At 46.2% G+C, this 14,552-nt stretch overlaps 1 protein-coding gene across 2 annotated transcripts in view; it reads right to left on the bottom strand.

The window, feature by feature from the left end:
* Positions 1–6,512: 6,512 nt before the first annotated feature.
* LOC135552896 (calcium-binding protein 8) overlaps positions 6,513–14,552 on the bottom strand; it is a 107,137-nt gene continuing 99,097 nt past the window's right edge. For both annotated transcript variants that reach the window (XM_064984830.1, XM_064984829.1), the window contains exons 5-6: positions 14,375–14,531; positions 6,513–10,216 (exon numbers count right to left, since the gene is read on the bottom strand). In XM_064984830.1, coding sequence (XP_064840902.1) covers positions 10,089–10,216; positions 14,375–14,531 — 285 coding nt within the window. In that variant the 3' untranslated portion in view covers positions 6,513–10,088. The remainder of the gene's footprint in view (positions 10,217–14,374; positions 14,532–14,552) is intronic.

Below are 14,552 nucleotides of genomic sequence, written 5' to 3'. Positions count from 1 at the left end.
TTTTCTTCATTTTGTTACGTTACAGCCTTATTCTAAAATTGATTAAATACATACAAATCCTTAGCAATCTAAACACAATACCCCATAATGACAAAGTGAAAACAGGTTTTTAGAAATGTTTGCAAATGTATTGTAAATAAAAACAGAAATATCTTATTTACATAAGTATTCAGACCCCTTGCTATGAGAATTGAAATTGAGATCCGGTGCACCCCTGTTTACATTGATCATCCTTGAGATGTTTCTACAACTTGATTGGAGTCAACCTGTGGTAAATTCAATTGATTGGACGTGATTTGGAAAGGCACACACCTGGCTATATAAGGTCCCACAGTTGGCAGTGCATGTCAGAGAAAAAAAACAAGCCTGGAGGTCGAAGGAAATGTCTGTAGAGCTTTGAGACAGAATTGTGTCGAGGCACAGATCTGGTGAAGGATACCAAAAAATGTCTGCAGCATTGAAGGTCCCCAAGAACACTGTGGCCTCCATCAGTTTGGAACCACCAAGACTCTTCCTAGAGCTGTCCGCACGGTCAAACTGAGTAATCAAGGAAGAAGACCTTGGTCAGGGAGGTGAACAAGAACCTGATGGTCACTCTGACAGAGCTCTAGAGCTCCCCTGTGGAGATAGGAGAACCTTCCAGAGGGACAACCATCTCTGCAGCACTCTACCAATCAGGCCTTTTTTGGTAGTGGCCAGACGGAAGCCACTCCTCCGTAAAAGGCACAGGACATCCCGCTTGGAGTTTGCCAAAAGGCACCTAAAGGACTCAGACCATGAGAAACAAGATTCTCTGGTCTGATGAAACCAAGATTGAACTCTTTGGCCTGAATGCCAGGCATCGTATCTGGAGGAAACCTGGCACCATCCCTATGGTGAAGCATGGTGGTGGCAGTATCATGTTGTGGGGATGTTTTTTAGCGGCAGGGACTGGGATCCTAGTCAGGGTCATGGCAAAGATTAACTGAGCAAAGTACAGAGAGATCCTTAATGAAAACCTTCTCCCGAGCACTCAGGACCTCAGACTGGGGCGAAGGTTCACCTTCCAACAGGACAACGACCCTAAGCACACAGCCAAGACAAAGCAGTAGTGGCTTAGGACAAGTCTCTGAATGTCCTTGAGTGGCCCAGCCAGAGCCTAGACTTGAATCTGTGCAACAACGCTCCCCATCCAACCTGACAGAAATTGAGAGGAAGTGCAGAGAAGAATGGGAGAAACTCCCCAAATACAGGTGTGCCAAGCTTGTAGCGTCAAACCCAAGAAGATTCGAGCCTATAATCGCTGCCAAAGGTGCTTCAACAAAGTACTGAATAAAGGGTCTGAATAGTTATGTAAATGTGATATTGTTTTTTTATTTTTAATGAATGTGCAAAAATGTCTAAAAAACTGTTGTTTCTTTGTCATTGTGGGGTATTGTGTGTAGATTGATGATGGGGGAAAAAACGATTTTATCAATTTTAGAATAAGGCTGTAACATAACAAAATGTGGAAAAAGTCAAGCGGTCTGAATACTTTCCGAAGGCAATCCACCATGCTACTGAAGTGAGACTGTGTTAGTTTTCCAGCCTAATTCACCATCAGTTTTAATTATTAAGAAATGCATTGATTCTGTGAGGGCAGGTACAGCTCCATCACCTGTAACTGTATAATATACCCAGGCTAGAGCCTTTTATGTGGGCTACTATGTATTTATTTCTTCATAAACATAAGGCTCTGACGATACCCTGGTATTACAGTGTATCGTGGGGTTAGGGCAGGGCTGTGTCCCAAATGACTCACGATTCCCTCTATAGTGCAATACTTTGACCAGAGCCCCATGGGCCCTGGTCAATAGTAGTGCGCTACATATGTATTAGGGTACCATTAATGAAGCGGACAAGGGTGACGGCTCAAAACAGCGAAATAAGGAACAAGCTCCAGTTTGACAGAATACATTATATAATGAATGAGGAGAGAATTTGCCATCTATTAGGCTTAAATTGGTGGTCTAAACAATATTAAATCCAGTGCGGCCTACTATATCTGCAAGATGATATTGCACACAAATCAGTGCTTTTACTTTGACATTATAAAACACATATGAAAACTTCACAGAGGAGCCATCCATCCAAGCATGATGTTAAAATGAAAGGGGACATTCATTGATCATACTTAAATGCAAACCTCTTCAATGTGATTAGAAAATAGATTTTCTGCCATGGGAAAGACATACATAATTCCAATAAACACACTAGTATGTACAGTTGACGTCGGAAGTTTACATACACCTTAGCGATATACATTTCTCACAATTCCTGACATTTAATCCTAGTAAAAATTCCATATTTAGGTCATTTAGGATCAACACTTTATTTTAAGAATGTGAAATGTCAGAATAATAGTTGAGAGAATGATTTATTTCAGCTTTTATTTCTTTCATCACATTCCCAGTGGGTCAGACGTTCACATACACTCAATTAGCATTTGGTAGTTTTGCCTTTAAATTGTTTAACTTGGGTCAAACGTTTTGGGTAGCCTTCCACAAGCTTCCCACAATAAGTTGGGTGAATTTTGGCCCATTCCTCCTGACAGAGCTGGTGTAACTGAGTCAGGTTTGTAGGCATCCTTGCTCGCACACGCGTTTTCAGTTCTGCACACACATTTTCTATAGGATTGAGGTCGGGGCTTTGTAATGGCCTCTCCAATACCTTGACTTTGTTGTCCTTAAGCCATTTTGTCACAACTTTGGAAGTATGCTTGGGGTCATTGTCCATTTGGAAGACCCCTTTGCGACCAAGCTTTAACTTCCTGACTGATGACACAATCTATTTTGTGAAGTGCACCAGTCCCTCCTGCAGCAAAGCACCCCCACAACATGATGCTGCCACCCCCGTGTTTCACGGTTGGGATGGTGTTCTTCGGCTTGCTAGCCTCCGCCTTTTTCCTCTAAACATAACGATGGTCATTAAGGCCAAACAGTTCTATTTATGTTTCATCAGACCAGAGGACATTTCTCCAAAAAGTACAATCTTTGTCCCCATGTGCAGTTGCAAACCGTAGTCTGGCTTTTTTGGCGGTTTTGGAGCAGTGGCTTCTTCCTTGCAGAGCGACCTTTCAGGTTATGTCAATATAGGACTCGTTTTACTGTGGATATAGATGTTACGGTTTTCTAGGTGTGAAGGAGAGTCGGACCAAAATGCGGCGTGTAGATTACGATCCATGTTTAATGAACTGAAGAAACACGAATCAAAATACAAACACTACAAAAACAATGAACGTAACGAAAACCGAAACAGCCTAATACTGGTGCAAACTAATACACGACAGACAAAAGGACACTAAGGACATAAGGACAATCACGAAACACTCAAAGAATATGGCTGCCTAAATATGGTTCCCAATCAGAGACAACGATAAACACCTGCCTCTGATTGAAAACCACTTCAGACAGCCATAGACTTATCTAAAACACCCCACTAAGCTACAATCCCAATACAAAACACACCACATACAAAAACCCATGCCACACCCTGGCCTGACCAAATAACTGAAGAAAAACACAAAATACTTACACCAGGGCGTGACAGAACCCGACCCCCCCCCCCCCCGCCACCGTGTCTGTCCACGGTGGTGGCTCCGGCACGGGACGTGGACCCCACTCTATCAAAGTCTTAGTCCCTCTTCCTCGCGTCCTTAGATAGTCCATACTCGCCGCCGACCATGGCCTAGTAGTCCTCACCCAGGACCCCACTGGACTGAGGGGCAGCTCGGGACTGAGGGGCAGCTCGGGACTGAGGCAGCTCGGGACTGAGGGGTAGCTCGGGAATGAGGGGAAGCTCGGGACTGAGGGGAAGCTCGGGACTGAGGGGAAGCTCGGGACTGAGGGGAAGCTCGGGAATGAGGGGAAGCTCAGCACTGAGAGGAAGCTCAGCACTGAGAGGAAGCTCAGCACTGAGAGGAAGCTCAGGCAGGTATTTGGCCCTGCAGATCCTGGCTGGCTGGCGGTTCTGGCAGAGTCTGGCTGACTGACGTATCTAGAAGAGTCTGGCTGACTGGCGGATCTGGAAGAGTCTGGCTGACTGGCAGATCTGGAAGAGTCTGGCTGACTGGCAGATCTGGAAGAGTTTGGCTGACTGGCAGATCTGGAAGAGTCTGGCTGACTGGTGGATCCTGGCAGACTGACGGCTCTGGCTGCTCCATGCTGACTGGCAGCTCCATGCTGATTGGCGGCTCTGGCTGCTCCATGCTGACTGGCGGCTCTGGCTGCTTCATGCTGACTGGCGGCTCTGGCTGCTCCATGCTGACTGGCGGCTCTGGCTGCTTCATGCTGACTGGCGGCTCTGGCTGCTCCATGCAGACTGGCAGCTCTGGCGGCTTCTTGCAGACTGGCAGCTCTGGCAGCTTCTTGCAGACTGGCAGCTCTGGCGGCTTCTTGCAGACTGGCAGCTCTGGCGGCTTCTTGCAGACTGGCAGTTCTGGCAGCTCCATGCAGACTGCCAGCTCTGGCAGCTCCTTGTAGACTGGCAGCTCCTTGCAGACTGGCAGCTCCTTGCAGACTGGCAGCTCCATGCAGACTGGCAGCTCCATGCAGACTGGCAGCTCTAGCTGCTCCATGCAGACTGGCAGCTCTGGCTGCTCCATGCAGACTGGCAGCTCTGGCTGCTTAATGCAGACTGGCAGCTCTGGTTGATCCATGCAGACTGGCAGCTCTGGCCAGGCGGGAGACTCCGGCAGCGCTGTAGAGGAGGAAGGCTCTGGCAGCGCTGAACAGGCGGGAGACTCCGGCAGCGTTGTAGAGGAGGAAGGCTCTGGCAGCGCTAAACAGGCGGGACACTCCAGCAGCGCAGGAGAGGAGGAAGGCTCTGGCTGTGCTGAACAGGCGGCAGACTCCGGCAGCGTTGTAGAGGAGGAAGGCTCTGGCAGCGCTAAACAGGCGGGAGACTCCAGCAGCGCAGGAGAGGAGGAAGGCTCTGGCAGCGCTGGAGAGGCGAGGCGCACTGTAGGCCTGATGCGTGGTGCTGGCACTGGTGGTACTGGGCCAAGGACATGCACAGGAAGCCTGGTGTGGGGAGCTGACACCGAGGACCGGTCCATCGAACCCACTCCCATCCTTCCAGCCTCTTGGCTGGTGGCCCCAGTGGTATGGGAGGTGGACGCGGACATCAAGCGGGCGTTGAGGGTTGAACCTGCGCCTACACAGTGTCCGACCGGTCGAAGTTACGTACCGCTTGGTGTCCGTGATAAATTGATTCGGTGGGCTCACACACTACCGTCTGCGGGTCATCCGGGGATTGATAGGACAGTGCGGGGTCTTAGGGGGAAATACTGGTGGCCCACCTTAGCTAGGGATGTGAGGCTCTATGTCTCTTCCTGTTTGGTATGCGCCCAGAGTAAGGCTCCTAGGCACCTTCCTAGAGGGAAGTTACAGCCCCTCCCGATTCCACAACGGCCATGGTCCCATCTCTCGGTAGATTTCCTTACTGATCTTCCCCCATCTCAGGGGAACACTACCGCTCTGGTCGTTGTGGATCGGTTCTCTAAGTCCTGCCGTCTCCTCCCATTGCCTGGTCTCCCTACGGCCCTACAGACTGCAGGCTCTATTTACCCACGTCTTCCAGCACTATGGGGTTCCAGAGGATATCGTCTCCGATCGGGGTCCCCAGTTCACATCCCAGGTTTGGAAGGCGTTTATGGAGCGTCTGGGGATCTCGGTTAGCCTTACCTCTGGTTATCACCCCGAAAGTAATGGGCAGGTGGAGAGAGTAAACCAGGAAGTAGGTAGGTTTCTGAGGTCGTATTGCCAGGACCGGCTAGGAGAATGGGCGAGGTACGTCCCGTGGGCAGAGTTGGCCCAGAACTCACTTCGACATTCATCCACGGATATGTCGCCATTCGAATGCGTACTGGGCTACCAGCCGGTCCTGGCTCCGTGGCATCAGAGTCAGACCGAGACGCCTGCGGTGGAGGAGTGGGTACAGCGCCCCTAGAGAGACCTGGCGGGCAGTCCAGGATTCTCTCAGGCAGGCCAGTGAACGGCAGAAGAGAGACGATGACCGCCACCGCAGTGAGGCCCCGGTGTTCGCACCAGGGGACAGGGTCTGGCTCTCGACCCGAAACCTGCCCCTCCGCCTGCCCTGCCGGAAGCTGGGGCGGCAGTGTATGGGGCCATTTAAAGTCCTTATCGCATTAACCCCTCGTTTCATGTGTCTCTCCTCAGGCCGGTGGTAGCTGGTCCTCTACAAGACAGTGAGGTACCGGAGGTCCCTCCACACCCTCTGGACATCGAGGGATCCCCGGTGTACACAGTGCAAGCGGTTCTGGACTCGAGACGCCGGGTGAGGGGCTTGCAGTACCTTGTGGACTGGGAGGGGTATGCTCCGGAGGAGAGGTACTGGGTACCGGGGAGAGACATTTTAGATCCTTCCCTCTTGAGGGATTTCCACCGCCTCCACCCGGATCGCCCCGCGCCTCGTCCTCCGGGTCGTCCTCGAGGCCGGGGTCGGCGCACTGTGGGGGCCGCACGTCAGGGGGGTACTGTCACGAACCTCGCCGAAGATGGTGCCTCCTCCTCTTTGGGCGGTGCTCGGCGGTCGTCGTCGCCGGCCTATTAGCTGCCATCGATTCCCTTTCCGTTTGTTTTGGTTATTGGGTAATTGGGTACACCTGTTTTGTGTTAGGGTTTGTTTGTAGGCTATTTAAGGGCACTCGGCCCACTGGGTATTTGTGCGGGCTTGTTTCTTGTTACTCTGTTTGGATGGTGTTATTTTGTTCATGTCTTTATTCTCCGGACTATTTTGTCCTGTTGTTTGGACTGAGAAATTGTACACGCCCTGTGTGTTGGCGTGACCAGTTTTGTTGCGCCGGTGAATAAAATTGACAAACGACTGAACCCTGCTCTCTGCACCTGATTCCACCCACCACTCGTAGTTTATCGTAACAATGGATACTGTTGTACCTGTTTCCTCCAGCATCTTCACAAGGTCCTTTGTTGTTGTTCTGGGATTGATTTGCACTTTTCACACCAAAGTACGTTCATCTGTAGGAGACAGAACGCGTCTCCTTCCTCAGTGGTATGAAGGCTGCGCAGTCCCATGGTGTTTATATTTGCGTACTATTGTTTGTACAGATGGTACCTTCAGGAGTTTGGAAATTGCTCCCAAGGATGAACCAGACTTGTGGAGGGTTACAATTTTTTCTGAGGTCTTGGCTGATTTATTTTGTTTTTCCCATGATGTCAAGCAAAGAGGAACTGAGTTTGAATGTAGGCCTTGAAATACATCTACAGCTACACCTCCTATTCACTCAAATTATGCTAATTAGCCTATCAGAAGCTTCTAAAGCCATGACAACATTTTCTGGAATTTTCCAAGCTGTTTAAAGGCACAGTCAATTTAGTGTATGTACATTTCTGACCCACTGGAATTGTGATACAGTGAATTATAAGTGAAATAATCTGTCTGTAAACAATTGTTAGAAGAATTACTTGTCATGCACAAAGTAGATGTCCTAAAAGACTTGCCAAAACTATAGTTTGTTAACAAGACATTTGTGGGGTGGTTGAAATACGAATTTTAATGACTCCAACCTAAGTGTATGTGAACTTCCGACTTCAACGGTATGTTCCACAAACAGTGCAGTTAATCGAACCAACATTTATTTTGGTAGAACATTCACCATTTCATAAAACGTTCAATACAGATAAGATAGATAAGAATCATAATATTATACTTCAACATTTCACGTTCTGATGATTATACATCTGAATACAAGGGATGGATAATTCAGCTAACATTTCCGCATAACTTTCGTGTAATAAATGAGAGCACTACAGTATGCAGAGCGACACCATGTTGGCAGAGCACTAGCTCTGGTCCCTGGCGTTAGTGCGGCCTGCTAACTCTCGGCTCAGGGTATATTAGGCTCTATATTTCCCTCACTAACTTTAAACATCAGCTATCTGAGCAGCTAACAGATTGTACAGCTGTACAAAGCCCATCTGTAAATAGCCCATCCAATCTACCTACCTCATCCCCATATTGTTTTTATTTACTTTTCTGCTCTTTTGCACACCAGTATTTCTACTTGCACATCATCATCTGCACATCTATCACTCCAGTGTTAATTTGCAAAATTGTAATTACTTCGCTACTATGGCCTATTTATTGCCTTACCTCATGCCATTTGCACACACTGTATATAGACTTTCTTTTTTTCTATTGTGTTATTGACTGTACACTTGTTTATTCCATGTGTAACTCTGTGTTGTTGTTTGTGTCGCACTGCTTTGTTTTTTATATTGGACAGGTCGCAGTTGTAAATGAGAACTTGCTCTCAACTGGCCTACCTGGTTAAATAAAGGTGAAAAAAAGTGTTTGCAGGCTGCACTAACACCCTGGTTAGGAGAGCACACAAATTGTTACAAAAATATCAGAATTCTGGAGCCAACCTCTAGATGGGGCTCTTGCACCAGTCTGTGATTCTACTCTCCTCTCTGCTCATGGGGATAGATGGGACTTATTATACAGTGCAAAAGGGTGGGTGAAGGAACCGACAAATTATGGACTGTTCCTACCAAAAATACACATTTGTAACAGAAAACAACAACCGTTTAGTGTTCTTCATTCAGTACATCTCTATTAGGTTCTATGGCTTTGACCAGAGAGCTGTGTCTGTCTGTCTACCTGCCTGTCTATTGTGATGTGGAAGGCATTAGCATCTGGTTTCACAGTGCTCTCTCCTTCCCTCCACCTCTAAATCTGCTAGAGCAGACTGTACCAACAATCATGCACATAGAACACTGTCAACCAATACACTTAGACAACAACAACATGGGTTACATACATATTTACATATCGACGTTGGACTTGATCGCATGCAGTACTGTAGCTATTACAAGCAGTCCTCAGCAAAACTGAAGGTGGTTTCAATATTACCATGAGAGTCAATACAATACAGGAGTTCAGACCTACCTACTTCAAGAGGAATTAGATCATAGGTAAATTACAGCCCAGACTTTTCACAGCTATGGTCTTCCAAACACTGTTCTGTTTAGCACTGGAAAACCTTCCACAGAGAAAGTAAGAGTGAGGTGTCAATTTTACATATTGGGAAAATATTGGCCACAAGAATACCAACCGATTTCACTCCTTAACTCCGGATGAAAGCTTCTAGAACAGCTTAAACACCAGCCCTACAGCAGACGACACCATCATGCCTGTCACATCCAAAGCCTTACTGTATGCTCCAATGATGAGCTGGCTTCCACCTACCCTCAGGAAACTAGAATAACAGGCCAATTAATTCAGTGTGTGTGTGTGTGTGTGTGTGTGTGTGTGTGTGTGTGTGTGTGTGTGTGTGTGTGTGTGTGTGTGTGTGTGTGTGTGTGTGTGTGCGTGTGCGTGTGTGTCTGTGCGTGTGTGTGTTAGTGCATGCATAAGTGCGTGTGTGCGTGCGTGCGTGCGTGTGTGTGTGCGTGTGTGTGTTAGTGCATGCATAAGTGCATGTGTGCATAGCCAGATTGCAGCGGTGCATCCCGTAGCTCTTCAGGCTCATCAGGCTGCAGCGCAGGAGGCATTCCTAACTCCAATCTCTCTCACACAGATACAATTGAGGATATGTCTCAATCCACAAGGATGCTGCCTTATACAGATACACTGAGGGCCTGTCTCAATCCACCATGAATTCTGCCTTCTGAGGCAAGAAGTTAAAATTGCCTTCTGAAGTACCTTCATATGAAGACTCTGGGTAGGGAAGGGAAGAGAAGAAGAGTACTGAACTCCTGTACTTGTGTTTTTATTGCATTAGGGAACAGAGACAGCAGAGTAAGCGAAAGTCAGCCCTTGAATGTCCCTGCCAGAGTAAAGGGGTTATGAGGGGTCTCGCTGGACTCCTCATGCTGGCTTCTCAGTGTCGTTGGATGTCGGACTGTCATTCACCCAGAAAAATCTGGTGGTTTATCAGTCAGTGTTTTTGTTTGTATGTCACCATCAGTGAGGCATTTTTGAAGTAGTTTTTTTTCTTCTAAAGAAACTGGAAATGACCTCACCCACTGTCATCATGCACATGCAGGTTTGTTTTTCCCGCTCACAGTGGGCGTGGCCGGGCATGGCTACTCCAGGCCGTTCCGCAGCATTTGATTGGCTGCGATGAGCATGACACTGATGATGAAGGCCATGGCGAAAGCGCAGATCAGACTCTTCCTCACGCACGTCTGCCGGTTCTTATTTTTAGAATGGACTAATAGAAGAGAGAAAAGGGGAAAGGGAAAAAGAGAGAGAAAGTCAGAAAGAGAAAGATGCATTTAATTTCCAGCTGGCACATCACATTACACATCATATTTGCCATTCTCTGTGTAAGAAAGGGAAAAAGAGAAAGCCTAATACCAAGTCATTTTCAGCAGTGTGGTGAGAAATTACTATTGAACAAACTGCACCAGGCTCTCTTCTGAATCATATAGTTCAGGTGTCAGAAAGTGAGTAAGTGATTGAGGGAGGGATGGAAGAAAGAAAGGAAAGGAGTAAGTGGCAGGGAGAGTGACTCTGGCAGAGAGAAAGCAGAGGTGAGATGAATCCTATGCTTCAGGTGAGGCTCTGTTCTCTGTCAGATGATGTGTTTGTGTTTGTGGCTGCAGCACAGTGGGACCCGAGATGAAAATAGAACTGACAGAAATATACAGTACAACTGGACAAATATGCACGCACACACACGTGAGCATGCACACATGCACACGCACACAAACACAAAGACACACACAGACACACAGCTTGAAAGTCATAGATACTCGCCCCGTTTACCCGCGAAAAAAGATGGCGCCGAAGAACATGGCTGGAGTTTTACATTCTCCCAACAAATTGTGCTATTTTCTTAGTTTTTTTAACATTTTGTGTAACTTATTTTTTTAAATGATTTTGTACATAATGTTTCTGCTACCGTCTCTTATGACCGAAAATAACTTCTGGACATCAGAACAGCGATTCCTCACCGCGGACTGGAAGAAACTTTTTCCTTTAACGTGTCCGACGAGAAGGATATCATGCTTTCACTGAAACAGGCCTAGATCCTCGTAATTTGCTTGAAGAAAAGATGCAGGAAAAGGGGCACAGATCGGGATGCCTTCTGAGAATCCGTAGACGAGCAAGTAAGCTCCCACTGCCACATCGGTAGCCATGAAGTGCTTTGAAAGTGTGGTGAAAGGACAACAACCTCTCCCTCATAGTAAGGAAGACAAAGGAGCTGATCGTGGACTACAGGAAAAGGCAGGCTGAACAGGCCCCCATTAACATTGAAGGGGCTGTAGTGGAGTGGATCGAGAGTTTCAAGTTCCTTGGTGTCCACATCTCCAATGAACTATCATGGTCCAACATACCAAGACAGTTGTGAAGAGGGAACAACAAAACCTTTTCCCCCTCAGGAGACTGACAAGATTTGGCATGCTTCCCCAGATCCTCAAAAGGTTCTACAGCTGCATCGAGAGCATCCTGACCGGTTGCATCACCTCCTAGTATGGCAACTGCTCGGCATCTGTCAGTAAGGCGCTACAGAGGGTAGCACCTTAAGGCGCTTCTGAACATCCAAACATCCATATAATAGGCGGTGTCAGAGAAAAGCCCATATAATTGTCCGAGACTCCAGTCACCCAAGTTATGGACTGTTTTCTCTTGCTGCAGCATGGCAGGCGGTGTCGGGGCACCAGGTCTGGGACCGAGGGCCTTCCTTGACAGCTTCTGACTAAAGCCACAAGACTGCTGAACAATTAATGAAATCGCCACTAGATTATTTACATTGACCCCCCTTTCCTTTTGTATACTGCTGCTGCTCGCTGTTTATTATCTATGAATAGTCACTTCACCCCTACCTATGTACAAGTTGCCTTGGCTGACCTGTACCCCCGCACACTGACTCGGTACCGGTACCCCCGGTGTAGAGCCTCGTTATTGTTATTATTATTGTGTTACCTTTTATTATAATTTTTGACTTTAGTCTTTTGGTAAATATTTTCTTAACTCTTCTTGAACTGCCCTGTTGGTTATTAAGGGCCTATAAGTAAGCATTTCAGGGTAAGTTCTACACATGTTGTATTCCGTGCATGTGACAAATACAGTTTGATTTGATTCGAACTTCAGGCCATGATATCATTATCCGGTTCAGACTATCTCCGACATGAAATGGTAAGTCAGCAAATCTCCCTCCCCCTGCCCAATCAGTGACATGGAAAGAGAGGAGCTGGTTTACAGGGCCGTGGTAACTGTGGTAATTAGATGGGCTGGGCCAATGACCTGCAGGTACAAAGTCCTGTGTAGGCTGCCCCCGCCTCCCTTTACATTTCACTCTCTCACTCTCACAAGCTATTTACAACTATGATGTCAGAAAGCACTGAACAAATCACTTTACTTACACAAAAGTCAACTTTAACAGTTTTTTTTGGTTAAAATTAGTCATCAAAATGAGCTAAAATGTATAGATTAGTCATACCTGTATCATGAAGCATTTTACGATAACACAATCAATTGTGCCCTACAGTGACATCAAGTATTTATTTCTATAGGTCAGAACACGTTCAAGTGTTCGTCAATAGCGGGTACTGTTCATTTAGACGTTGGAGCCTGATATTCTCTGCCCCTACGTGATTTAGCCCATAGTGGTGCTAACTGTAACTCCCAGTCACAAACCCAGTTGAAACATCCCATTCGCACAGAGGACACATTGTAATCTCTCAGTCTCACCTTCCGGTTTTAATACTCTGATAAAGCACCTTACAATCCATGTCCAGCCCTGATGTCTGTTGCCACTCTTACAGCAGTAAATTTACAGGCCATTTCAGGTCTGCTGCATCGCACAGCCTCTCCAGTTTCACAAGGAGCAGTGTGTCTCAGACTGCAACAGAGAGAGATTAATAAGGGAATGACCTCTGAGTGTCTATTTTAACTCTAACCTGGAAGGCTACAGAACCAACAGCTTACTGGGGAAGGAGGTTCTAGTTGGACTCAGATCTCAGGGGAAATGCTACATTTTATGTTTTGTAATGATTCACCTGAACACTGGTCTCCTGCTCCTGACATTCAATGGTTGTATCATCTTCACTACAGACATAATAGGGTCATTCCAATAATTCAGTGCCTTTAGAGAAGTGTCACTTGGTCCAAAAATGATTTTGATTCCACCTAATTTTAACATTCTGTCAAAAACAGCACATGTTAAACTTCATAAAAATATGTTTTCCCATCTCAAGTGGATACTTTTAAAATAGACTTTAGGAAGTGCCTATTGAATTCCAAATAAAGTAACAGGGTTAACCGTAACAGGTTGACGATGTCATCTTAAGTCAGCCATAAATCCCTTTGTGAATGAGGGAATGGAAGCTTATTCTGTGAGTGGTAATTGAGTGCAAGCTGCACCAAAACAATTTAATTGCTAAAACATTTCTAGTCTGTATATCTATGAGTAACAGGGTTGACGTGTTATACTCAACCTGCTCAGTTTTCCACCACAAAACCAGAAAAAGGCCAAAAAGAGTAGAACCAGCTCACCTGCTTTGATACTATGATTTGACTATTGGATGTTCAATGTTTCTTTTGAAAAAACATTTCAAATTAAATAGTTTCAACATATTAAAACGAGTGTAATTCACTTAACAGGGTTGATCTTAAAATAAAGGACACATTGTAAATGAATCACTAATCACATTAAATCAATAAAAAGTCTTTAAAAATGCCTTATGTCAAAGCAACAAAAATAACTTTGTAACATTGTAAAAATAACTCGATTTTTACAATGATGGTGAAACTTGGAGACATTTTTGGATCAAGTGGTTTGAAATCTTTCTAAAAGTGATACAGGGCTGATGGAGGGACATGTCAAAATTGTGCATTTTGGCACATTAGCAAGCCTTTATTCATATAAGAAAATAGGATTTATTGAATTATCCATGTGGTCTATATTAAAGGGCACTTCAATTAATATAGCAGGCTTTTAAAATTCTATATTGGTGCAATATTTGTACTTAAAATATCAAAGGGACACAAAAGGCATTATTTTTGTTGAACGACCCCCTAAATCAAACAAAAAATAAAGATTCATATCAACCTAAACACCCTTCCCTGCTGCTATGGTATTCATAACTCCCTGATGACACCTTTTTTCATCATAGCCCAGGTGACCAAATGACTTCCTACACCATGAACACCTTCAATCAATAAATCAGCAGGTGGAGTCTGACGGCTATGAATCCTGATAGGTGGAGTCAGATCCATCCTGACGGGTGGACGGGCGTGCAGCACTCTCTGCTACACCGATGACAGCTAGCAGACTCTCTCTCTCCCACACATCCACCCTCCATCTCTCTCTCACGTCCACCATCCATCTCTCTCCACAGGCTACAGAATCTACTCAACTCACTTCCTTCAAAGTCTGCCTGACAGTGTCCCGAGTTCTCGTTGAGGCTCTCCTCCTCGTTGATGATGATGTTCTCGATGTCCTTCATGGTCAGGTGGTCTCTGAAGGCGTGGAACAGGATGTGTTTCAGCTCCTCAAGGGTGATACGCTGCATGTCGAACTGCAGGGGGAGGAAAAGAGT

Source organism: Oncorhynchus masou, chromosome 13 (assembly GCF_036934945.1).
Source record: "Oncorhynchus masou masou isolate Uvic2021 chromosome 13, UVic_Omas_1.1, whole genome shotgun sequence".
Classification (NCBI taxonomy): Eukaryota; Metazoa; Chordata; class Actinopteri; order Salmoniformes; family Salmonidae; genus Oncorhynchus; species Oncorhynchus masou.
The sequence above is the reverse complement of the archived record's forward strand: the minus strand, read 5'-3'. Positions and strand labels throughout refer to the sequence as shown.